This window comes from Pan troglodytes, chromosome 1, assembly GCF_028858775.2.
Source record: "Pan troglodytes isolate AG18354 chromosome 1, NHGRI_mPanTro3-v2.0_pri, whole genome shotgun sequence".
NCBI lineage: Eukaryota > Metazoa > Chordata > Mammalia > Primates > Hominidae > Pan > Pan troglodytes.
Window position 1 is genome coordinate 175,802,201 of NC_072398.2, and position 20,184 is coordinate 175,822,384.

Consider the following 20,184-nt stretch of genomic DNA (forward strand, 5'->3'; position numbering starts at 1 on the left):
GGATTTGATATAATTGGTACTACTTACCTAGCTGTGTTTCCCGGTTCGATGACCATCCCTCTCCCCAATTCCCCAGGCTTTTCTCACGAGCTGTCACACATTTTCTTTTAGAAGTAAGGGTATGAATGATATGTGATTACATAAATAAGGTGCACAAAGGAGCTTTGTTGTCATTTCTACCTTCTTCACCTTTTACCTTCAGGCTAGCCTGGATTTTTACTAGTGTATTCAGGCAGAGAAGATAATTCAGGTTTGACCATAGTGCATGGTTATGTTTAAACCTTGTGTGCATCTTCTCCACAAGGTGTACTGCCTGCCTTTCCCTATCTCTTCTAGAATGTAGGCAGAATTGCATTTTCAAAGTGAAAAATGAGCAAATGGAATGGTGCCAGAGGGATTGCTGCTTAATCCACATACATTTTTATTTTGTAGTCACTTGAAGCTTCTTAATTGGTAATCTCTGCTTTGTTTTGCTTTATTATTTAATTTTTAACTATAGGAGGAATATATAGTCAGGCAAAAAAAATTCTGCAAAAAATAGTAACTTACTGGTTTACATAAAATCAGTCTTATGACTTCTGCTAATTTGAGCAAGTAGTGCGGCTAATTAGTATTTAGAAAATCTGGAACCGAGGTTTTTCTCTGCAGCTATTACAGTTTGGGCTCTTCCAGCCTGCTCTTTTTAAGGAGGTTCTCAGTGAGGCCAAGATGAAATTTTTGTTGCATAGTATTTTCCCTTTGAAAAATCTTACAAAAACATGAAACCACCATACCAATTTAAGCGAAATCCTTTGATTTTTCATTTCTTGTTCTGGCACTTGTTCTACACTTCCCCAAAGACCAGAAGACTAAGAATTAAGGGCATTCAATTTCTCTACTTTTTAAGGAATCTCAGAAAGTATCTAATTAGAAGATTTGTACCATTGTTTTATATTTGATGTTTTATGTTTAAGAAACATAGCTACAAAGTAAACAGTTTAATGTCTTAAAACTTAGAGCTAATTTAGATTTGCTTGAACAATTAAAAAAAAATCATTTTGTACATACCAAAAAGGAAAATGTAAGCCAAATAAACTGTTAAGATATTTCTAAGATTTTTTTTCACATTCTGAGTCCTGCTGTCATCTAGTCAACAGGTGGAAAAAAATTATCCTATTTCTGAGATGTTAAAAAATATTAAAAGGATACGTATGTTAGAATCCATGCAATACAGCATTCATTTCTTAGGTTCCAGAAATATTAATATGGACAGCCAGCCATCAAGATATATTAATAATGCCTTACCATTTATAAAATGCTTTCATATTTGTTATATCTTTTAATCCCCATAACATTTGTATGAAGTAGGTAGGAGTTATGCCTCTTTAGAGATAAGAGAACTGAGCCTTTGAGAACTCAGGTAAATTTGTTCAAGGCCACACAGCTAGAAAACAGTAATACTGGAATTGATCTCAGGTTTTTACCTTGCTCTGCACCATTTGACCTACCCTTGTAATTATGAAAAGTAGAGGACCAAATAAAATTTTTCTTTTAAACAAAGTGCTTTCATGCAAGAGAATTAAAATTCAAAAGCAAAACTCTGTATTGACTTTGAAATAAATGGGCAAGTAGATGAACTACAGCTATGGGTCTTTTAAAAGCCAATCATCTACATAAAAAAGTATTTTCATCATAATCTCTCACTTATTTGAGATGGACTTGATAAACTGTAGATTTATTTTCTTTTTTCAAGTTAGACTCTAGATTGCCCTTTATGTTTTTATAGCTCCTGACATCAAGTGCTGTCCACAAGTGGGGTACTGAAATTCATGAAGGAATTTACAACATGTTGATGCTATTAATAGAACTGGTCGCAGAGAGAATAAAACAAGATCCAATTCCCATTGGTCTCCTGGGTGTGCTTACAATGGTATAGTATCTCTAAAATTAAGTACTTTGTGTTTTGATTTTGTTTAAAATACTTGCTGTTCTCTGACTTGTAATTAATAATGAGTGATAATGATTTTAGCATTAAGGATATTAGCTGTTAGGATCCTTTGTCTTTATTTTAAAAGCAGAGCAACCATCTTGTGTTCTCAGTTTGAAAGAAGCACTTTTCTAATTTTAATGGGTTTTTCAACTTACAGAATGATTAAATGCCTTTCTCTTGCCTCTCCCCGATTATTCATGTCTTAAATACTTTCATATGGAGTGTTCATGTAGATGGAGTTTGGTTTCTGGCCTTTTCCCCCAACAGGTAACAGTAGCTGCATGAAGAAGGGACCCTCATATTTTCCCCTCCTGACTTCTGCCCTCAGTGCCTCTGTTCCTCATCTCATCCCTGGTAGCCCTAGCACACTTGGGGCATTGGCATCACACTGCCTTGAGTCAGACCTCTTATCCTGTTACCTCCTCCTCTTCCTTCACAGTGAACACTGAACAGGACAGGAGAATAGCACATTAATTCTTAGCACTTCTGCACTAGCTAAGGCGTATGCTTTCGGTGTATTCTTGAAAGATCCCATTAATGAGGGGAGTCCAAGGCTATATTTTTATCTTCTTTTCTAATGCTAATATGTGTTGCTATAGAAATAGATAATAATGTTTCTCTGTTCTCTTTGAATCTAGGCTTTCAATCCTGATAATGAATACCATTTTAAAAACAGAATGAAAGTGTCTCAAAGGAATTGGGCAGAAGTGTTTGGAGAGGGAAATATGTTTGCTGTTTCACCTGTATCGACTTTCCAAAAGGTAAACATCATTTAGTTTCATCTTTTTATAGAAAAATGTATTGAAAAAGAAGATTTTCTGTGCTATAAAAAAGACAAGTTACATGGGAGGATTAAAACAATCTGAAAAATGACAAATATCCCATCTGGCTCATAAAATTGCCTACATTTTTTTTCAGACAGTGCATAATTTTTCCATAGCTCTTAACTAATATCATGAAGAATTTTATAGGTTTGAAATGATGTTTAGTAAAATGAGAAATGTCTTTAGCGTCATCTATTAGATTAGCAGAACCCCAGTTTAAGTGGTGTTCCAGTTTCTTAGAGAGAGTTGAGAGACTACAGCATTTAAAATGATTACTTGTACCTAGAAAAAATAATCTAGTACTTAATCTCATATATATTTTCTTTTGAACTTCATATGCATTAAAACTTGCTTTTTCAGGCCTGGAACCAGTATATTTTATATCAAAAGACTACAGTCTGCCAATAAGAGTATACTCACAAGAAGTAGATAATCTAAACAGTCCTTTAGTTAAAACACTGGTTTCAGAAACAGTTGAAAGAAGTTGAGTTTAATCAATAGAAAACTTGTTCATTGCTTTAGTGGAAGCAGAGGTTTAGGTCAGCAATCATTTATTTAACATTTACTATGTGTCTGGCATTATTCTAAGTTTGAGATATAAACATAAGTACACAGTCCTGTCTTTTAATATAAACACTAATAAGATGTGATTACTAGCTTGTAGTATAGTGGAGGAAATACGAAAACAAAAAAATGAGAGCATGATAAATAGTAGGTGGAATTATAATAATATGTACTGTGCATAGAATCCAGGGGAAGGGGTAGTTATTGCCACCTTGGGGAGTCAGACAGTTCCCCAGAGAGGAGGAAAAAGCTGAGTGGAAAGGACAGTGAATATGTACTTTGGAATTTAATCCCCACAACGGCTCTTTGAGTTGGGTACTATTTTTACCCCCATTTCATAGGTGAGAACTGAGACAGAAGTGAAGTACTTGCCCAAGTCCACATACCTAGTTGCAGGGAGAACCCATGCAGGCAGCTAGTCTATGTTCTTTAACCATATGCAGTATTGCCTCCCCAAATGCTAAACTCTTCTCTTCAGATGTGTTGTGAAGATCAAGTGACAAATATACATAGAAATACTGAACATGGTGGTTCACTCCAGTGAGCACTCAGCAGATGTTCATTCTCTTTTTTTCACTTTACGTATGCATCCACTGAGACCCAGAAAGGTGCAGTCTTTGTGTTTCTTCTCATTACCACAAAGGAATTCTCTCTCCTCTAGATCCCCTCTTCTCTTGCCTTCTCAAGCATATTCCTCCTTCAGCTTTCTATTTTTTCTTTGGTATCCTCAATCTTTCCCTCACTGTTGGGATTGCTACTCTTGTATGCAACATGATCTAGTATTTCCCATCTTTAAATATTCTGCCTTTAATATCATATCCCTCTGTATGGTCCTCTGCTCCCCTTCCCAACCAGACCTCCTGAAGATTCCATGTCCTCCCTCTCAGTTATTCTTTCAGTGGTTATCCTAAAATGTTAACTTACTAAACAAAATCTAAATTTCACTAGTATCTTTCTCCTCCTTGAGCAGTACATAAAGACCTTAGAATGTTGCATGTGCTCGCTCCCCTCTTAAATGATTCGTTACCTCTTTATTTTACTTGTGCATTGTCTTAGTCCCCTCCTATCATTTTTTACCCGGTAAAGTTGATAGTGCATTCTATAAAGAATCCTTTAGTAAGGTTCTGTTTGTGGGTAAGTCTTGGTTTTTGATGGCCTGAACTTTACTTTATTTCCCATTCCTTGAAGTATGTATTTTCACTGGGTTCAAAAGTCTAGATGATATTTCTTTTCTCTCAGAATATTAAAGATACCATTTCACTGTCTTGTGGCTTTGATTATTGCTGTGGAGAAGTTGCCTATTGATCTGACTGTGGTTCTTTTATTAGAAGTCTCTCTTTCCTCCATGGCTCTATTTTGAAATCTTTTCTTTCTCTTTAATGTTTGTAAATTTGATTGTAATGTGATTAACCGTGGTATTCTTTTTATTTATTTTGCTTCAGATTCATTGGGCTTCTGAATCTAGGGTTAATGTCTTACATCAATTCTGGAAATTTCTCAGCCTTTATCTTTTAAAATAGTCCCTCTTCCCCATTAGTCTCTCTTCTTCTGAAACTTGATTGGATACATGTTAGACTGACTCATTCTGTCCTCTGTGACCCTTAACACCTTTTCACATTTTCCATTTTTTTGTCTCCTTGTGTTGCAATTGTGATAACTTTTTTCCAGATCTATAGTAGTACAATTCACGGATTTTTTTTAAATTTATATCTACTTTGCTGTTTAACTTGTTTATTTAAGTCTTTAATTTCGGTTACTGAATTTTTCATTTATATAAATTTTGTTTTTTTGACTGTTTCATTTTGTATTGTCTCATGTTCTTAACTCATATTTTCAAGCCCTAATTTGTTTAATGCTTACTTTATATTCTGTGCCTGATATCTACAAGTCTGATTCTGCTGGCTTTTACTCACTTGCTTTGTGTATGTATGTAGGTGTATGGAAGTATATGTATACTTATTTGTTTGTTCATTTTTCTGTGAACTCATATTTCTTAGCATTTAATCTAGGAGGGGGCAGTTTGAGGCTTAAGTTGAAAGTTCTTTCTTCCAAAAAGGATGTACTTTTTGGTAAGTGCCTGGAAGCACTACAGTTTGTGACCATTTTAGAATAAATTATCAACTTAAGGTTTTTCAGACCATAATGTCAGTGTGAATTTGAGCAGTAAAGCCATATGAGGGCAATTCTGTGGTTATGAATTCTTGGAGAATTTTTTTCTCCCTTTAGGCATCCTTATTTTCCCTTTCCACAGGTAAATCTATTTCAGTTCATCTGACACCAAGGATGTAGCCCTTTAGTTCCAGCTTTGCGTTGCATTTCCTTCTTGAGTCACCCTGTCCCACCTGGGGTTGGTGTCCTTTTCTCCTGCAAATGGACACTTACAGTCACCAGGGCTCTGCAGCTGCCTGTGGGTGAAGCTGGCTTCAGAGCCTTCCTGCCTGTCTCACAGGATTCCTGCTTTCTCTTTGTTTTAAGCTTCTGAGCTTTAAAATTTTTTTTTTGTCAACTCAACTATATTTTTTAAAATATTATATTTTAGTGTTTTTATCCAGTAGTGTTATTTTTAGCTGGAGAACCATTTAGGATACTTAGACAGAAGTCTACTAACTTTTCAGGGCATTCCATTCTGCCTTCATCCACCATCTGCTGAAATAATTCTCGTTAAGACACCAACACCCCTGCATGTTTCCAGATTGGAAAGAAATGTCCCTTGACCCCCATCAACAGCACTGACCCCAGTTGCTCCCTTCTTGGAGATATTTCTTGCTCGGCTTTCAGGATACTGCAGTGCCTTGTGTTTCTGCTTGCCCCCAAGCCATGTTTCCTCTGTTGACTCCTTCACCTCTATCCAGTTTTGATCTTCAGCGCTTCCTTTCTTTATTCACTACACTTTCTCTAATGGATTTAAATGTCATATTTATGCCGATGGCCCTCCAATTTATATCTCTGTGGCCCAAACCTCTTCTCTGAGTATACCAGACTTGAAGAGTCAATTATCTCCTTTTGGTTGCCATACAGAGTTCTCAAACTTAGTGTGTCTGAAATGGAATTTCATTTTGCCTCTCCAGCCTTTATTCTCCTTTTTAGTAAATAACATCATCATCTATCTAGATGCTCAAGCCAGAAACATAGGAGTCAGCCAGGATTCATTCCTTGAATAAAGAATAACCAAACCATAAACAAGTCCTTTGATTTAATCTCTAATATGTCTCCATTTGACCGCTCTCGCCCCCTTCTGCTGCCATCCTTCTCCACACACAGCTGTGAACTATCTAGACACTGCACTGGCCTTCTGACTGGTTGTGTCTGACTATGTCTCATTCTCCCATTCATCCATTCCATTCCATTCTTCACAGAACTGCAAGAGTGACCTTAAAATATAAAACACTCTCTTCCTGAAAACGCTTCTGTTGCTTTCTTTCTAATCATGGTCTGTAAGTGTCTCCATGATCTACATTCTTTGCCTCTCTGTACAACCTCATCTCTGCCACCCCTGGCTCACCGTGTCCCAGCTGGGAGAGTTTTTTAAACACAGCAGAGTCTTTTCTGCCATCCCCCATCAGGACCTTTGCCATTTTAGCCTCTCTGCCTGGACTGTTCTTTAAACGGCTACATCTGTCTCATCCTTTAAAGATTATGTTTTCAGAGAAGTCTTTCATGACCACCACCCCAAGTAGAGGAAGGTCCTATTTTTCTTTCGAGGCCTTTTTGTTTTTCCTTTCGTGGGACTTAGCACAATTTGAATTGTCTTCTGTATATGATGCTCTACTTGGTTTTGTTGACCCTGCTAGAATGAGCTTCATAATAGCAGGTACAACATCTCTTCGTAGTCACTGTTCTGTATCTAGTCCCTAGAACAGCGAATGCTCAAAAAGAAAAGAAAAAGAAGAGAAAATAGAGCTTGCTTAAGAGCATTAATTAATGATCTAACTGGGACTAAAACTTTTAATCTCTGCTGATTTACTGCTTCTTATGTTAGTAATTAAGTTTTAATTTCTAAAATAAAACTTTTTTGGAGAATTTAACTCAGGTTATCCTGTATGTTGGAGAGCTTAAACAACTGATCTCAGCTATCCAAAAATGCATAGATGCTCCACATTGTGGCAGTTCCATCAAAATACAGACTTACAGACTCCCAAAATCATATACAGTAATGTTAAAGACATGTTAGGAAGCGTTTGGGAAAAAAACTTTGAAAATAGTTTCCAAACTTTTATAATTTTTCTTCTGACTTTTCATTTAGGATAAAAGAAATGTAAGGGTTAATGGGGAAGCTTTTATATTGCCATCTCAATTTTGTTTTTCTTTTCTCATAGGAGCCTCATGGATGGGTTGTGGATTTGGTAAATAAGGTATATGACTTTTGTTAATATTGTCATGTAGCATATTTTCAATTTTCTAATGAGACGTCCTAGAGTTTGGTATATTAAGCAAATGGCAGCTGCAGAGAATAATAAAAAAATGCTTTAAGGAGTGGATTTCATATTTTCTTCCTTTTTTTGTATGTACAATACTAGCAGGTAAACATCAGCTTTTGGACTTAGTACTATCTGCAGTATGCCACAGGAGCATTAGAAGGATCAATGCAAGGATTCTCTCAAGACTGATGTTACAGAGCACAACGATAAAGTAGAATTTTAGCTTTAGTTCCTTGCTTAAATTATTAATATATAATATTTTAAAATTAATATGTGTAGTACAATAGGATGACTGCAGTCAATAATAACTTAATTGTATATTTTTAAATAACTTAAATAATATAATTGGATTGTTTGTAACTCAAAGGATAAATGCTTGAGGGGATGGATACCCCATTCTCCATGATGTGCTTATTTCACATTGTATGCCTGTATCAAAACATCTCATGTGCCCCATAAACATACACACCTACTATGTACCAATAGAAATTTTTCAAAATAAAAAAATTAAAGAGAAAAATAAATTAATGTGTGCCTTTTTTCTTCTCAGTTCGGAGAATTAGGTGGATTTGCAGCAATCCAAGCCAAGCTCCATTCAGAAGATATAGAACTTGGGGTAAGTTAAACTACTGTATATGCTCACTGTGGAAATTCATTTCACTTGAGTTGGTGTACAGCCAGAGGATATGGTCTGGACATGCCAAGTTAAATGTTAAATTAAAGGTTCATCTTTAGAGGAGCAGATTCCACGGTCCTGATAACCAAAGAAATGTTTACTCCTAATTATAACCAAATTGCTATGTAGAGTTTTTTCCTCACTATTTTTTCTTTACCTGTGGTATTTTTCTCTTAATTTGTAATGGTTACATGAAATTATCTTACGGTTTAAAGTTGGTTGCTATATGTGGCAAGTATATATATGCATAACAATTTTATGGCTCAGTTAAATGATTATATAAAATCAGAATTTACTTCATAGACTCAGGCACAAATAAAAATACTTTTAACAGAGTTGTTTAGTAAGCTTTTTGGTGTTACAAAAACTTCTAGATAACAAATGGCTGTAACATGGGAGCTTAGAATCATCAGGTGCAGTGTTCATATCAACTTCATTTTCTCAAAACATAACCTCATAGTTAGGGGAATAACTAATCTTTAATTTTCAGACACTGTTGACCTGTTTGTTGCTGAGAGCACTTCATTCTTTTCTCTAATTAATCATTCAACTAAAAACTATTACATACTTGGCATGAATAAGACACTGCGCTATCTGCTGTAATTTGATCAATATAGAAAATAATGTGTTAAAATAATACACCCAGGTGTTACAGATTGTGCTTACAGTTGCAGTTATTTTTGTGAAACCATGACTAATCAATTCCTATTGGTCCCTCTATGGGTGAAGGAAATAGCAATGCTCAAGGAGAGAGACTGATGGCGTAGTAATAGATTGACTCTTTCTTGCCACCCAGTGTTTATCCTAAAGATCAGATGTCTGCCATATCACAGACACTGATGCAGAAGCCTCCACTTGCTTCCCTGGAAGTTAATTAGGTTGTTGAACTGTCCTTGTGATCCCCATTCAATAGATCAAGTATGTTGGAAAGGACTTCATTGACTTGGAAGATAATATATAACAATTTAAAAAGCAAAACCAAAGAAAAACCTCTTCAGATCCAGGGTTAAAAAAAAAAATACAGAGCACTCCCAAATTTCTATCCTACTTGGATGAAAATTGGCTCAGGATAGATAGATGGGAATCTGGGCATAGCCCTCATTATTATCAAATGTGCTAAAGTTAAAGAGTCTTGCAAGATTCTTCCATAAGGTCAGACCATTTTTCAGAACAATTGTGTTGTCTGCTGCAGTTGACACAGAATTATATTGTTTAGGTTGTATTGAGGGGATAGTAACACTCAGGCATTGGAGAGATTCCAAAGGTGTGGACTTTTGTAGGAGACAGGTATAATTAGAATTCACACGTGCTGGATTTCTGACCAGTTAAGGTGGCTGTGTCCCAGGATAAATTTAGGCCATATTATTAAGTCTGAGTACAACTTTGGAATTTAAAAATACTAGGAAAAAATATCACTCACAAGCCCACTAGTTAAAAACACCTGTACAAAACAAGAAATGAAAGTTGTTGCTCATCCTTCTTCCTGATCCCCACACACATACCTAGGTAACGGTTACCAGTTTAACACATGCCTTTCTGGCTTTTCCCTGAATTTATATAAATCTATGCATGTTCTTTCTCTCTCTCTCTTTTTCTCCCAAACCTAAATTATCAAGCTATACCTGGTTGTATACTTTCATTTAACATAATATCATGGTCGTCTTTCCAGGTTAGTACTATCAGTGTTTTTAATGACTGCAAGTGATATATTTCTGCAAATGGTATACCATGATGCAGACAGTTATTAATGGGCATTGGATTATTTCTATGTTTTTGCTATTATAGAGAGTGTTCCTTATAAATATGTCTTCATGTACGTGCAACTATTTCTGAAAGATCAATACCTAGAGAATGAGATTTCTGAGTTGAAGATTACAGTCATTCCTTGGTATACTGGGGGATTGGTTCCAGGATTCTGGGTATACCAGAATCTGTCTATACTCAAATCCTGTAGTCAGCTCTGCAGAGCTCACGTATATGAAAAGTCAACCTTCATATATGCAGATTTTGCATCCCAGGAATATTGTATTTTCAGTCCTCATTTTGTTCAAAAAATCTGCATGTAAGTGAACCCATGCAATTCAAGCTTGTTTGTTCAAGGGTCAACTGTATATTTGTTTTAAAATTATAATTGACAGTGCTAAATGTCTTTCTAAAAAGCTTTTGCCCGTCAGTACTCCCACAAACCCATTTCATAATAGTCTCATTAGTGCTAAATATTTTCAGTCTTTAATTTTCCAGTATGATAGACAAAAAATGGTATTTTATTATTTAATATGTAATACTCTGATTTCTTGTGAACTTGAGCATTTTGTCATATGATTATTGGTTATTTGTATTTCTTCTGTGAATTGATCTAGTTTATTTAGGTCTCTTTGGGTGACACGTTTTGTTAATTTTTAGGAATTATTTTTATATTAAGCTTATCAATGCTGTATCTATTTTGCATATTTGTAAATCTTTTCTCCTAGTATTTTGCTTCTTTTCATTTTTATTGATGGTATCTTTTGCTATATAGACGTTTCAGACTTTTATGTAGTCAAATTTTTCCTTGATAGCTTAAAAGTTTTGACTTGCTTAGATAATGTTCTCCCACCTCAAGTTTATAAAAATATATTTTTTCTTTTTATACTTTCATATTTTTATTTTTTTAACTTAGTCCTTGAATTCATTTAGAATTTATTTTTGTATATTTGAAAAGATAGGGATTTAATTTTATTTTCTTCCAAATAGGTAGCCAATTGTTGTTAGATCCTCTGTTGAATGATCTCTCTTTTCCTTATTATTTGTAGTTGCTGGCTTAATAATATCAAAGGCCCGTGTGCCAATGGATTTGTTTCTGGACCTCTGTTCCAGTCATTTATTAATTCATTCATTCTTTGGTTCATTTCTGTACTGTTGCAACATTGTGTTCATTACTGGTAGTGTCACTTCTGCCCAGTATCATTCTTTTCTAAAAAAATTTTTTATTGCTTCCATATTTTTAATGTTCTGGGTGTAGTCAACCTGTCAGGTTCTGCTGTAGAAAATTCTACTGAGATCATGTTTGGAATTGCATTAAATTTATAGGTCAGTGCAGAGAGAATTGATGTTTTTACAATAATGGTCTTTTCCATTTAGAAACATGGTGTCTCCCCATTTATTTGGGCTTCTTTAATGTATTTTAGTAAGGTTTTATAATTTTCTTCAAGTAAGCCTTCAGTGTTTTTTAAGGAATATTTCATGCCTCAGCTATTCTCTCCTTTTTTAAAAAAATGTATAGTATTCTACAATGTAACTTTAAAATCATTTTATCTAATTCTCCAAAGGTGTTTTGTTGACATATTCTGATTTAAATTACATTAAATTTCTATAATAATTTAAGTGGGTTGACATCTTTATATCAATTCTTTCTATCCAGGAGTTTAGTTTCTCTAGTCTTTTATTCATGACTTGATCAACTCACTATTTAAACTTTTCTCTGATACATGAAAAGGTATTTGTTTAATTTTGACAGGAAAAAAATCCTCTCAAATGTATTTTTAATCTTCACTGTCTTTTTCCAGGCTGTCTCAGCACTGATTCAGCCCTTAGGAGTGTGTGCAGAGTACCTCAATTCCTCCGTGGTACAGGTAGGATTAAACCATTTCACATTACTTCATATGATTGAAGACATGCAAACAGTAATAACTTCTTTTTATCAGGTTATTCAGAGTGGTCTTTAATCCAGAGTAACTCCTTTTTTCACATTAGCTGTCCTTTTAATAAAAATGCCATCAGATAATAAAAATTGTTGAATAATTTGAAGTAGAGGAGACCTAACATTTGAGAAGGCCATTTACCTTTTCAAAATGATAAACTGAAAAGGTAAATATATAAAGGTATATATTTCATTTTATAAAATATAATTTTTATTTATTTTTTATTTTCTTATCTATAAAGTAGGCAGCATATCCTTATTTGCTTCACAGGATTATTTAAGGATTTAATGCCATTATGTATTGAATCAGATTAGTATTTATGTATTAAATCGGCTAGGCTCACTTACTGGCTCAGTTGCTCACTTCTGAATACCAGCTTAACAGCACATCTTGTCTGATTTCCTACCTCCGTAGGATTGTAAGTCAGCAGGTCATAGAACAGTCAAAGCTGTGAGTGTTCAGTTTTCTAATGCTAAAAGCCTATTCTGTTTCCTTCATTTCAATTAACAAGTTTTACCGAACAAAATGTCACATTGAAATACTTCTATTTATTTATTTTTATAAATAAGTCTGTGGACCCTGTAACTTTTATAGAGCTTTTAAAAAATCACCATAAATGGTTTTGAAAGCATAGTGTCCTTCTGGAGCAGTGTTTTTAAATGCACTGTTCTTTCCAACATCACATTTACTTAGGGCCACTTTAATAAGGGAGATAGGATTTTTTTTTAGTAGGTTCTGGAAATTTCTGTTATTTCTTTTTTCTTTTCTTTTCTTTTCTTTTTTTTTTTTCCAGACAGAGTCTCACTCTGTTGCCCAGGCTGGAGTGCAGTGGTGTGATCTCGGCTCACTGCAACCTCTGCCTCCCAGGTTCAAGCGATTCTCCTGCCTCAACCTCTCGAGTAGCTGGGACTACATGCACGTGCCACCATGCCCGGCTAATTTTTGTATTTTTAGTAGAGACGGGGTTTCACCATGCTGGCCAGGCTGGTCTCAAACTCCTGACCTCTTGATCCACCCACCTCGGCCTCCCAAAGTGCTGGGATTACAGGCATGAGCCACCATACCTAGCCAATTTCTGTAATTTCTAAATGTTAAATGCTTTCTTTAGATGTCAAGGTAATCCTGCAAGAGTTTTAGGTGAAATAGGATGGCTGTTTACATATTTCTTCATTCTGTATATTAAAACCTTTAGAAACAGCTAATGTTCCTTCAGTTTATTAAGCATATAAATATCATTAATTTCATAGTTGAAACACTAAGACATAAAGAGGCAAAGTGATTGGACTTTTTAATATTTTAATAATAAACATTAATAATTTAATAATCAGGGTCAGGATTGGGTTTTAAACACATGCTCTTTGCTCATGCCTTGCTATGTGGAAGAGAATTTAGCATAAATACCTCAGCTGCTAACTAATATTAAGGTCTTTAGAAATTCCAGATTTTATATATGTAAACAGAGTGTACCTTAAAAAGAACAAGAAGTGTATGAATTCCCAACCAAGCACATCTGACTTCATCTTTATTTTAATTATATCAAACCATCCAAAATTAAATTCATTCAGCAATAAACTCATATAATACATGTTACTTACGTAACAGTTGTCTCTACTACTTGCTACTTGTATGACTTCAGAAGACTCTTATTTAACTTGTATGCCTCAATTTCCTAATCTGTAGAATGGCCATAATAGTAATAGCTGTCTCAAGAGTTGCAGTGAGGATTAAACAGCATGTGCTGAAAAGAACACTATTACTCTCTTAACCATAACAGCTCTCTCTCCTTCCTATACAATTGGCATTAAGTGTAAAAGAAGAAATTCTATCTGGATAACTGCCTGATGTCATTTTAGCTCATTGCTAATGTATTCTTGGCTTTGACAGCCAAATATTGTTTATCTCTTTCTTCATCAGCTAAGTTTTAAATATTTTCTTACTTAGATGGAAGTGGTAATTTAGATGTATTAATAGCTAATACTTTACCATTCTCACATACTCTTCAGAGTTAGTTTTCTGGTTGTGTTACCATTCTGGAGCAGTGTATTGTATGAATTTCATCTATAGGCCTCATTCACATCAGTAAGCAAAAATCGTTCATATGACAGCATAATTTCCATGGTCTGTGTTTATATTCAGTTTTAAAAATCAAACACAAAATATTTATTATAAAAACAATTCATGCTGTGTTTTAAAAGTTAGACTGTGTGTCTTGAGTCACTCTTCAAAATTACCTTTATAAGATAGTAATGACAGAAAATGTACTCATATTATAGTAAAGAAGCTGAGGCACCTAAGATTAAGCAGAGTCAGTTAAGGGTTTATTTGGCAGTATTAGCTAGTTAGTAGCTGCTCTGATATGAAAATTTTTATCTTTTCATTGTACCTTCTCCTTAGTGAATTGTAGATGAAGAAGTATTCTCTCTCTACTTTTGGGACAGCTTCGGGAGTTCTTAATAACTGTAGCATTTTATTTCTACAGCCCATGCTAGACCCAGTCATTCTTACTACAATCCAGGATGTACGGAGTGTAGAAGAGAAAGACCTCAAAGACAAGGTAAATGCCTTCTCCAGCCAGATAGGCCCCAGTGCCAGTTAGTTCACAGAAGCAGAGCCAGGACTTAGCAGGGTTCACACACCATGCTCTTTGAATTCTGGTCACATGCATTCACATCGAATTAACTTTACATTTCCTAATTAAAAAGTGCTGTTTCTGAAGCACCATTGGTGGTTGTTACGTCAGTCAATAGAGTTAATACAGTGTTCTCAGTAAGTGATACCATTCAGAATTTTACTAACATGATTTTGATGGTATCACAATTGGCATAGAGAAAGTTTATAATACAGTGTTACAGCTTACCCAGAGTTGTTTAAAGCAATTTTACCATTTAAATTTAATATGACTTATTTTGTCTACCCTAAATTTTTCACAGGACCATTCCCTTTCCTTTACTGCTCACCCATGTGCTAAGTTTTGTTTCTAAGCAAAATGAAGTTAATTGGCCTTGTAAAATATCAGATACTGCCAGACCATTGTTACCCTATATTCTTGTGTATGTTATAAGAATTGGGATCAAAATGTTTTTACAGTTCCTTTTTTGTTTTTTGTTTTTATTCAATAAAAGAGATTGGTTAGCATCCCTGAGCTCTTGTCTGCTGTTAAGTTACTTTGCATGCGCTTCCAACCGGATCTGGTGACAATTGTGGATGACCTTCGACTAGATATTCTATTGCGCATGCTGAAATCACCACATTTCAGTGCTAAGATGAATTCTCTCAAAGAAGTAAGTTTTTCGTTTGTTTCTACAAGACTTAATGCACAGATACTAAGTTCTGCCAAGATGTATGCTTGTTAATATAAAAATTTTGGGAAATATGAATAATTTATTGTAATCATATAAAAAAGAGAATGATTCTGTATAAAATGTTGTATATAATTGTTAGTAAAGACATCTTCTGTGTTACTTTCAAAATTTACATCTGAAATATTTAAAATATTTACTGTTTTTGTGAAATTTCCTAGAATATAATCCCTTAGAATATACAGTTTGAGATTTACTTTTGCTCTAAGGGTACAGTTGATTTTGTTTTATTTCAGGTGTAAGTTTACTTAAACCAAATCTTCTAACTGGGGTTGGGACAAAAACTAAATGACTGCAGCAGTGTTGGTCAAAGCAAAATGATGGAAATAATTTTCTGTAGCTTTCTGAATTTGTTATCATACCCACAGAAACAGCACAGTTGGTTTTGGTGTGTGACACATGGAGCCAATGCAGTTCAGTTATAATTCAGTTATTTTTTCCTTCGGTTTTGTATTGTTAGGATTCTTGACTACCAGTGAAAGAAACTCATCTTGAACCATTTTAGACCAAAAGAGGAGTTCATTGAAAAGAGGCTGGGTTATTTTACATGAATGAAAGGTTTACTAGCCAGACAAGAGAGGATGGGCACATGTGGGCAACAGAACAACTAGAATTTGCAAGCTGACCACTGTCAGGACTCTGTCCAAGTCTCGTCCCTGCTTTTCTTAGTATGTTGGCCTTGCTGCCTCTCTACCTGCATTTGGCATTTTTCATATGGTAGAGATCAAGACAATGAATAGATCCGATGTTTCACATCCTGCAGTTCCCATCACCGGAGAGGGACTGACTCACTCTTTCTGCATATGAAGTGTCTTCCTGACACTTCTGTATACTTTCCACATATAAAATTTGGAGGGAGTGCCTGGTTGAGGTTTGGGTTAGATGTTCATCCCTGAGCCAATTAGCAGTGGTCCAGGGAATGACAGCTGTAAGAATGACTCCATGTTCTTTTTTTTTTTTTTTGAGATGGAGTCTCGCTCTGTCACCCAGGCTGGAGTGCAGTGGCACAATCTTGGACCACTGCAACCTCCGCCTAATTCTCCTGCCTTAGCCTCCTGAGTAGCTGGGATTACAGGCGCCCACGACTACGCCCAGCTAATCTTTTGTATTTTTAGTAGAGACAGAGTTTCTCCATGTTGGCCAGGCTGGTCTCAAACTCCTGACCTAAAGTGATCCACCCACCTTGGCCTCCCAATGTGCTGGGATTACAGGCATGAGCCACCGTGCCTGGCCCTCCATGTTCTTTTTAAAGGGACATCACAAATGGTAGTCTGTTAACTTCTTATAACTGGCCTTTGATATATTTTGGCTAGTTATTGAAGCACATTGTAACATTGTAAAAATTATCTATCTCTATATATAAATATTTGATAATGTATATTAGACTCAGTCACAATATTCTTATCTTTTTAGGTAACCAAGCTAATAGAAGATAGCACTTTATCCAAATCTGTGAAGAATGCTATAGATACAGACAGATTATTAGATTGGCTAGTTGAAAACTCAGTTCTGTCGATTGCACTGGAAGGTAAGTTGCTTTCAAAAATAAAAATTACCTAACACATAATTTAAATAATATATCTTTGTATTTAAAAGTATACAAAATTGTTGCTTTGACTGTATTAGTCTTTAAATGATCTTATAGTAAGTTATTGTTTTGAATCAATAGAATTATATTTAGAGAGTCAGTGTTCACTATATCTGACTTTCTCTCTCATGTTTCTTCAATTAGGCAACATAGACCAAGCACAATACTGTGACCGTATAAAGGGAATTATTGAACTCTTGGGTAGTAAATTGTCGTTAGATGAACTCACTAAAATTTGGAAGATACAGGTAGGTTGATCAGAATTATTTTTGCCTTTGCCTAATGTTTTTGGACTACAGGAGAGCGAAAAGGGTGACGAGAGAGCAGGAAAACGGAAACTTTATCTTGCTTTAAACAGAGCAGCTGTACCTAACCCACTTTACAGTTTCAGGTTTTTATTAAGATTGTATGTGTAAATCCACTCACCACAAGAAGTTTCAAACTGCTGGTCTAGTCTGGTCTTCTAATTTTTTAAATTAAAAAATGAGAAGGTCATATAGCAGTTAGTGGCAGAGCTAGGAATAGGTGTGTGTCTGTTTATCAATCTAGTGTTCTTTTCATTATATTATTAATTTTCATTAATAATTTTTTTCCCATTTAGTCCCTATTAAATAAAGATGATTGATGAGTTTGTAGATCTCATCTTACTAGGACTGTCAAGAGGTGTGACAGAATCCAACATAGTCTTCAATTTTTTTTTCTTCACTTTGGTCATAGTCCATTTTACTGGTTTTCCTAACTTTCCTGGCATTGCTCCTTGAGTCCCCTTTACTAACTTATTCTCTTCTACTTTGACTTTATTTGTTTTTTTCAAGCCTTAGTTCTTAGCCTCTTTCTCACTGTATTGGCTTTCATAAGTCAATTGCAGGCATTCCTGTGGCTTTGACTACATTTGTATGCTGTTGACTCTATGAATTAAATCTCTAATTCAGATCTCTTCTTGGAGCTCCAATGCAGTATATCTAAATATGTAACACACATTCCCATGCATAGTGCATTGGCATCTTAAATTCATTATATCCAAACATGGTCATTCTCCAGTCTATTTCATTAATGGTATTATTCTTCATCTAGTTGGTAAGCCAGAGAAAAACCTGGAGCACTCTTTGACTGTATCAACTTAGTCACTGTATCAGTCAGAATCTAGTCAGGAAGTAGAAACTATGCTAGGTATATCAAGCAAAGGGAATTCATTACAGGGGATTGTTTACAAAAGTCTTCCTAAGTAAGGTAGAGGAGCAAAAAAAGAGAATGTTGGAGAAGCAAAAAGAAGGAAGGGGTATTAAGTTCAAGGAAATGAAGCTGCTCTTGGAGGTGCTTTTACTTTAAGTGCTGGAACTGTCAGAGAGGTGCTACTGCCACCAAGGTTTCCAGAGTCCCTTGCAGCCACAGCCAGCGTCTGCATCCACTCTGAACCTAAGCCAGACGTACTTCATCCTTCATCCTGCCACTCATCTCCCAGCGCTTCCTCTCATTGGCAGAACATAACAGGAAGTTGGCTGGCAGAGGAGTTTGGGAAATGTAGTTGGCAGGCTCCCAGCCCAGCATTACAGAGCAGACTATAAAAAGTCAGGTGCAGGAGTAAAAGAAAACAGTCCCGGGTCCCAAGATATTACTTCCCATGTCTTGACCTTGGTGGAATACACTCATATAATTTTGTTTTGTGAGTATAAATTTTGAATCCACATAAGGTTGAAGATTTAGGTTGAAGATTAGAGACCATGATTTATATATTGTATATTCCTACTACATTCAATGAATGACTCTATGTGCATAGTATATATTGAGAAAATTCTTAAGGAATTGAATCTAAAAATGTCCTCTTTGATTTCACATCTCACATGATGAACAGTGAGGCATGACAGTGACATAATTGAGGTTATAAAGTGAATTTAAACCTTAAGGTTGACAATAGGGTCTATAGCTCTGCAGCAAAGACTTACTGCCAATAGGATAAATAAACATTAATTGAAATCACAAAGTATCTATGAGTAAAATAAACAATGAGGCAGGTAATACGCTCAATTGGAACCTTCAGGATCATTGATAAAATGTCAAAAGTGGGTACATTTGTTTTATAATTCAATCTGTTTAAATCTTTCAGCAGTTGAAAATATTTTGTTCTCTTCTTGAAGTGAAATATGTCACACTGAGAACTTGATTCTCATGGGTTTTTTTTTTTCATTGTCGGTTTAAAGAATTAATGTTTCTAGGAATTTAAATAAGGCCAGCTGATAACGATTAATAATGGTTGCTTCATATAGTCTTGCCAATATTATGCAAGTGGATGCTGATTACACTAGAGTCAATTTGTCTTTGTTATATTTTTGCTTGTGCTTCTGTAAGTTGCCAGGGGGAACACTTAGGTTGTTCCGAGTTCTAAGACTTAACTTTTTTCCAATGTTTCCTTTTCCAGTCAGGACAATCATCTACTGTGATTGAGAACATTCATACTATTATTGCTGCAGCGGCTGTGAAATTTAATTCAGATCAGCTTAATCATTTGTTTGTTCTCATTCAGAAGGTACGTGTTCAGTCAGACTTGCTTACTTTTAAATTTTCGTAAAATAAGCTCTTTTGAGGTCCTGAATACCCCTCCTCCCCTCCAGTTAGCAGTATTTAAATGTACTTTTCTTACGTTATTTATGTTTTTAGCTCAAGTTTAAAATTTTTGCATATTTTGCCAGTTTGATCGTGAAGCAATTCCTGTGTCTTTTCCGTTCTACAGAGCTGGGAGACTGAGAGTGATAGAGTAAGACAGAAGCTTTTGAGCCTGATTGGACGAATAGGCCGGGAAGCTCGCTTTGAGACCACTTCTGGAAAGGCAGGAGAATCAAATGGATTTTTCTAGCTACAAATGCTCAAAGCAGCTATTTGCATATTGGCTGGCTGATCATATGTAATATTATTGTAGGTTTTAGACGTACTCTGGGAACTGGCTCACCTTCCAACCCTGCCCAGTAGCCTTATTCAGCAGGCCTTGGAGGAGCACCTGACAATCCTTAGTGATGCATATGCAGTGAAAGAAGCGATCAAGAGGAGCTACATCATCAAGTGCATAGAAGATATTAAGAGGGTTGGTTTCAGCTTTTATCTGATTTTGTTG

At 35.3% G+C, this 20,184-nt stretch overlaps 1 protein-coding gene across 5 annotated transcripts in view; it reads left to right on the forward strand.

Moving 5' to 3' along the window:
• USP24 (ubiquitin specific peptidase 24) overlaps positions 1–20,184 on the forward strand; it is a 148,449-nt gene that overhangs the window by 41,005 nt on the left and 87,260 nt on the right. For all 5 annotated transcript variants that reach the window (XM_016919208.4, XM_016919213.4, XM_016919219.4 and 2 more), the window contains exons 4-15: positions 1,766–1,909; positions 2,608–2,730; positions 7,674–7,709; positions 8,326–8,391; positions 11,997–12,062; positions 14,611–14,685; positions 15,254–15,412; positions 16,904–17,018; positions 17,223–17,326; positions 19,495–19,602; positions 19,807–19,902; positions 19,993–20,154. In XM_016919208.4, coding sequence (XP_016774697.1) covers positions 1,766–1,909; positions 2,608–2,730; positions 7,674–7,709; positions 8,326–8,391; positions 11,997–12,062; positions 14,611–14,685; positions 15,254–15,412; positions 16,904–17,018; positions 17,223–17,326; positions 19,495–19,602; positions 19,807–19,902; positions 19,993–20,154 — 1,254 coding nt within the window. The remainder of the gene's footprint in view (positions 1–1,765; positions 1,910–2,607; positions 2,731–7,673; positions 7,710–8,325; positions 8,392–11,996; positions 12,063–14,610; positions 14,686–15,253; positions 15,413–16,903; positions 17,019–17,222; positions 17,327–19,494; positions 19,603–19,806; positions 19,903–19,992; positions 20,155–20,184) is intronic.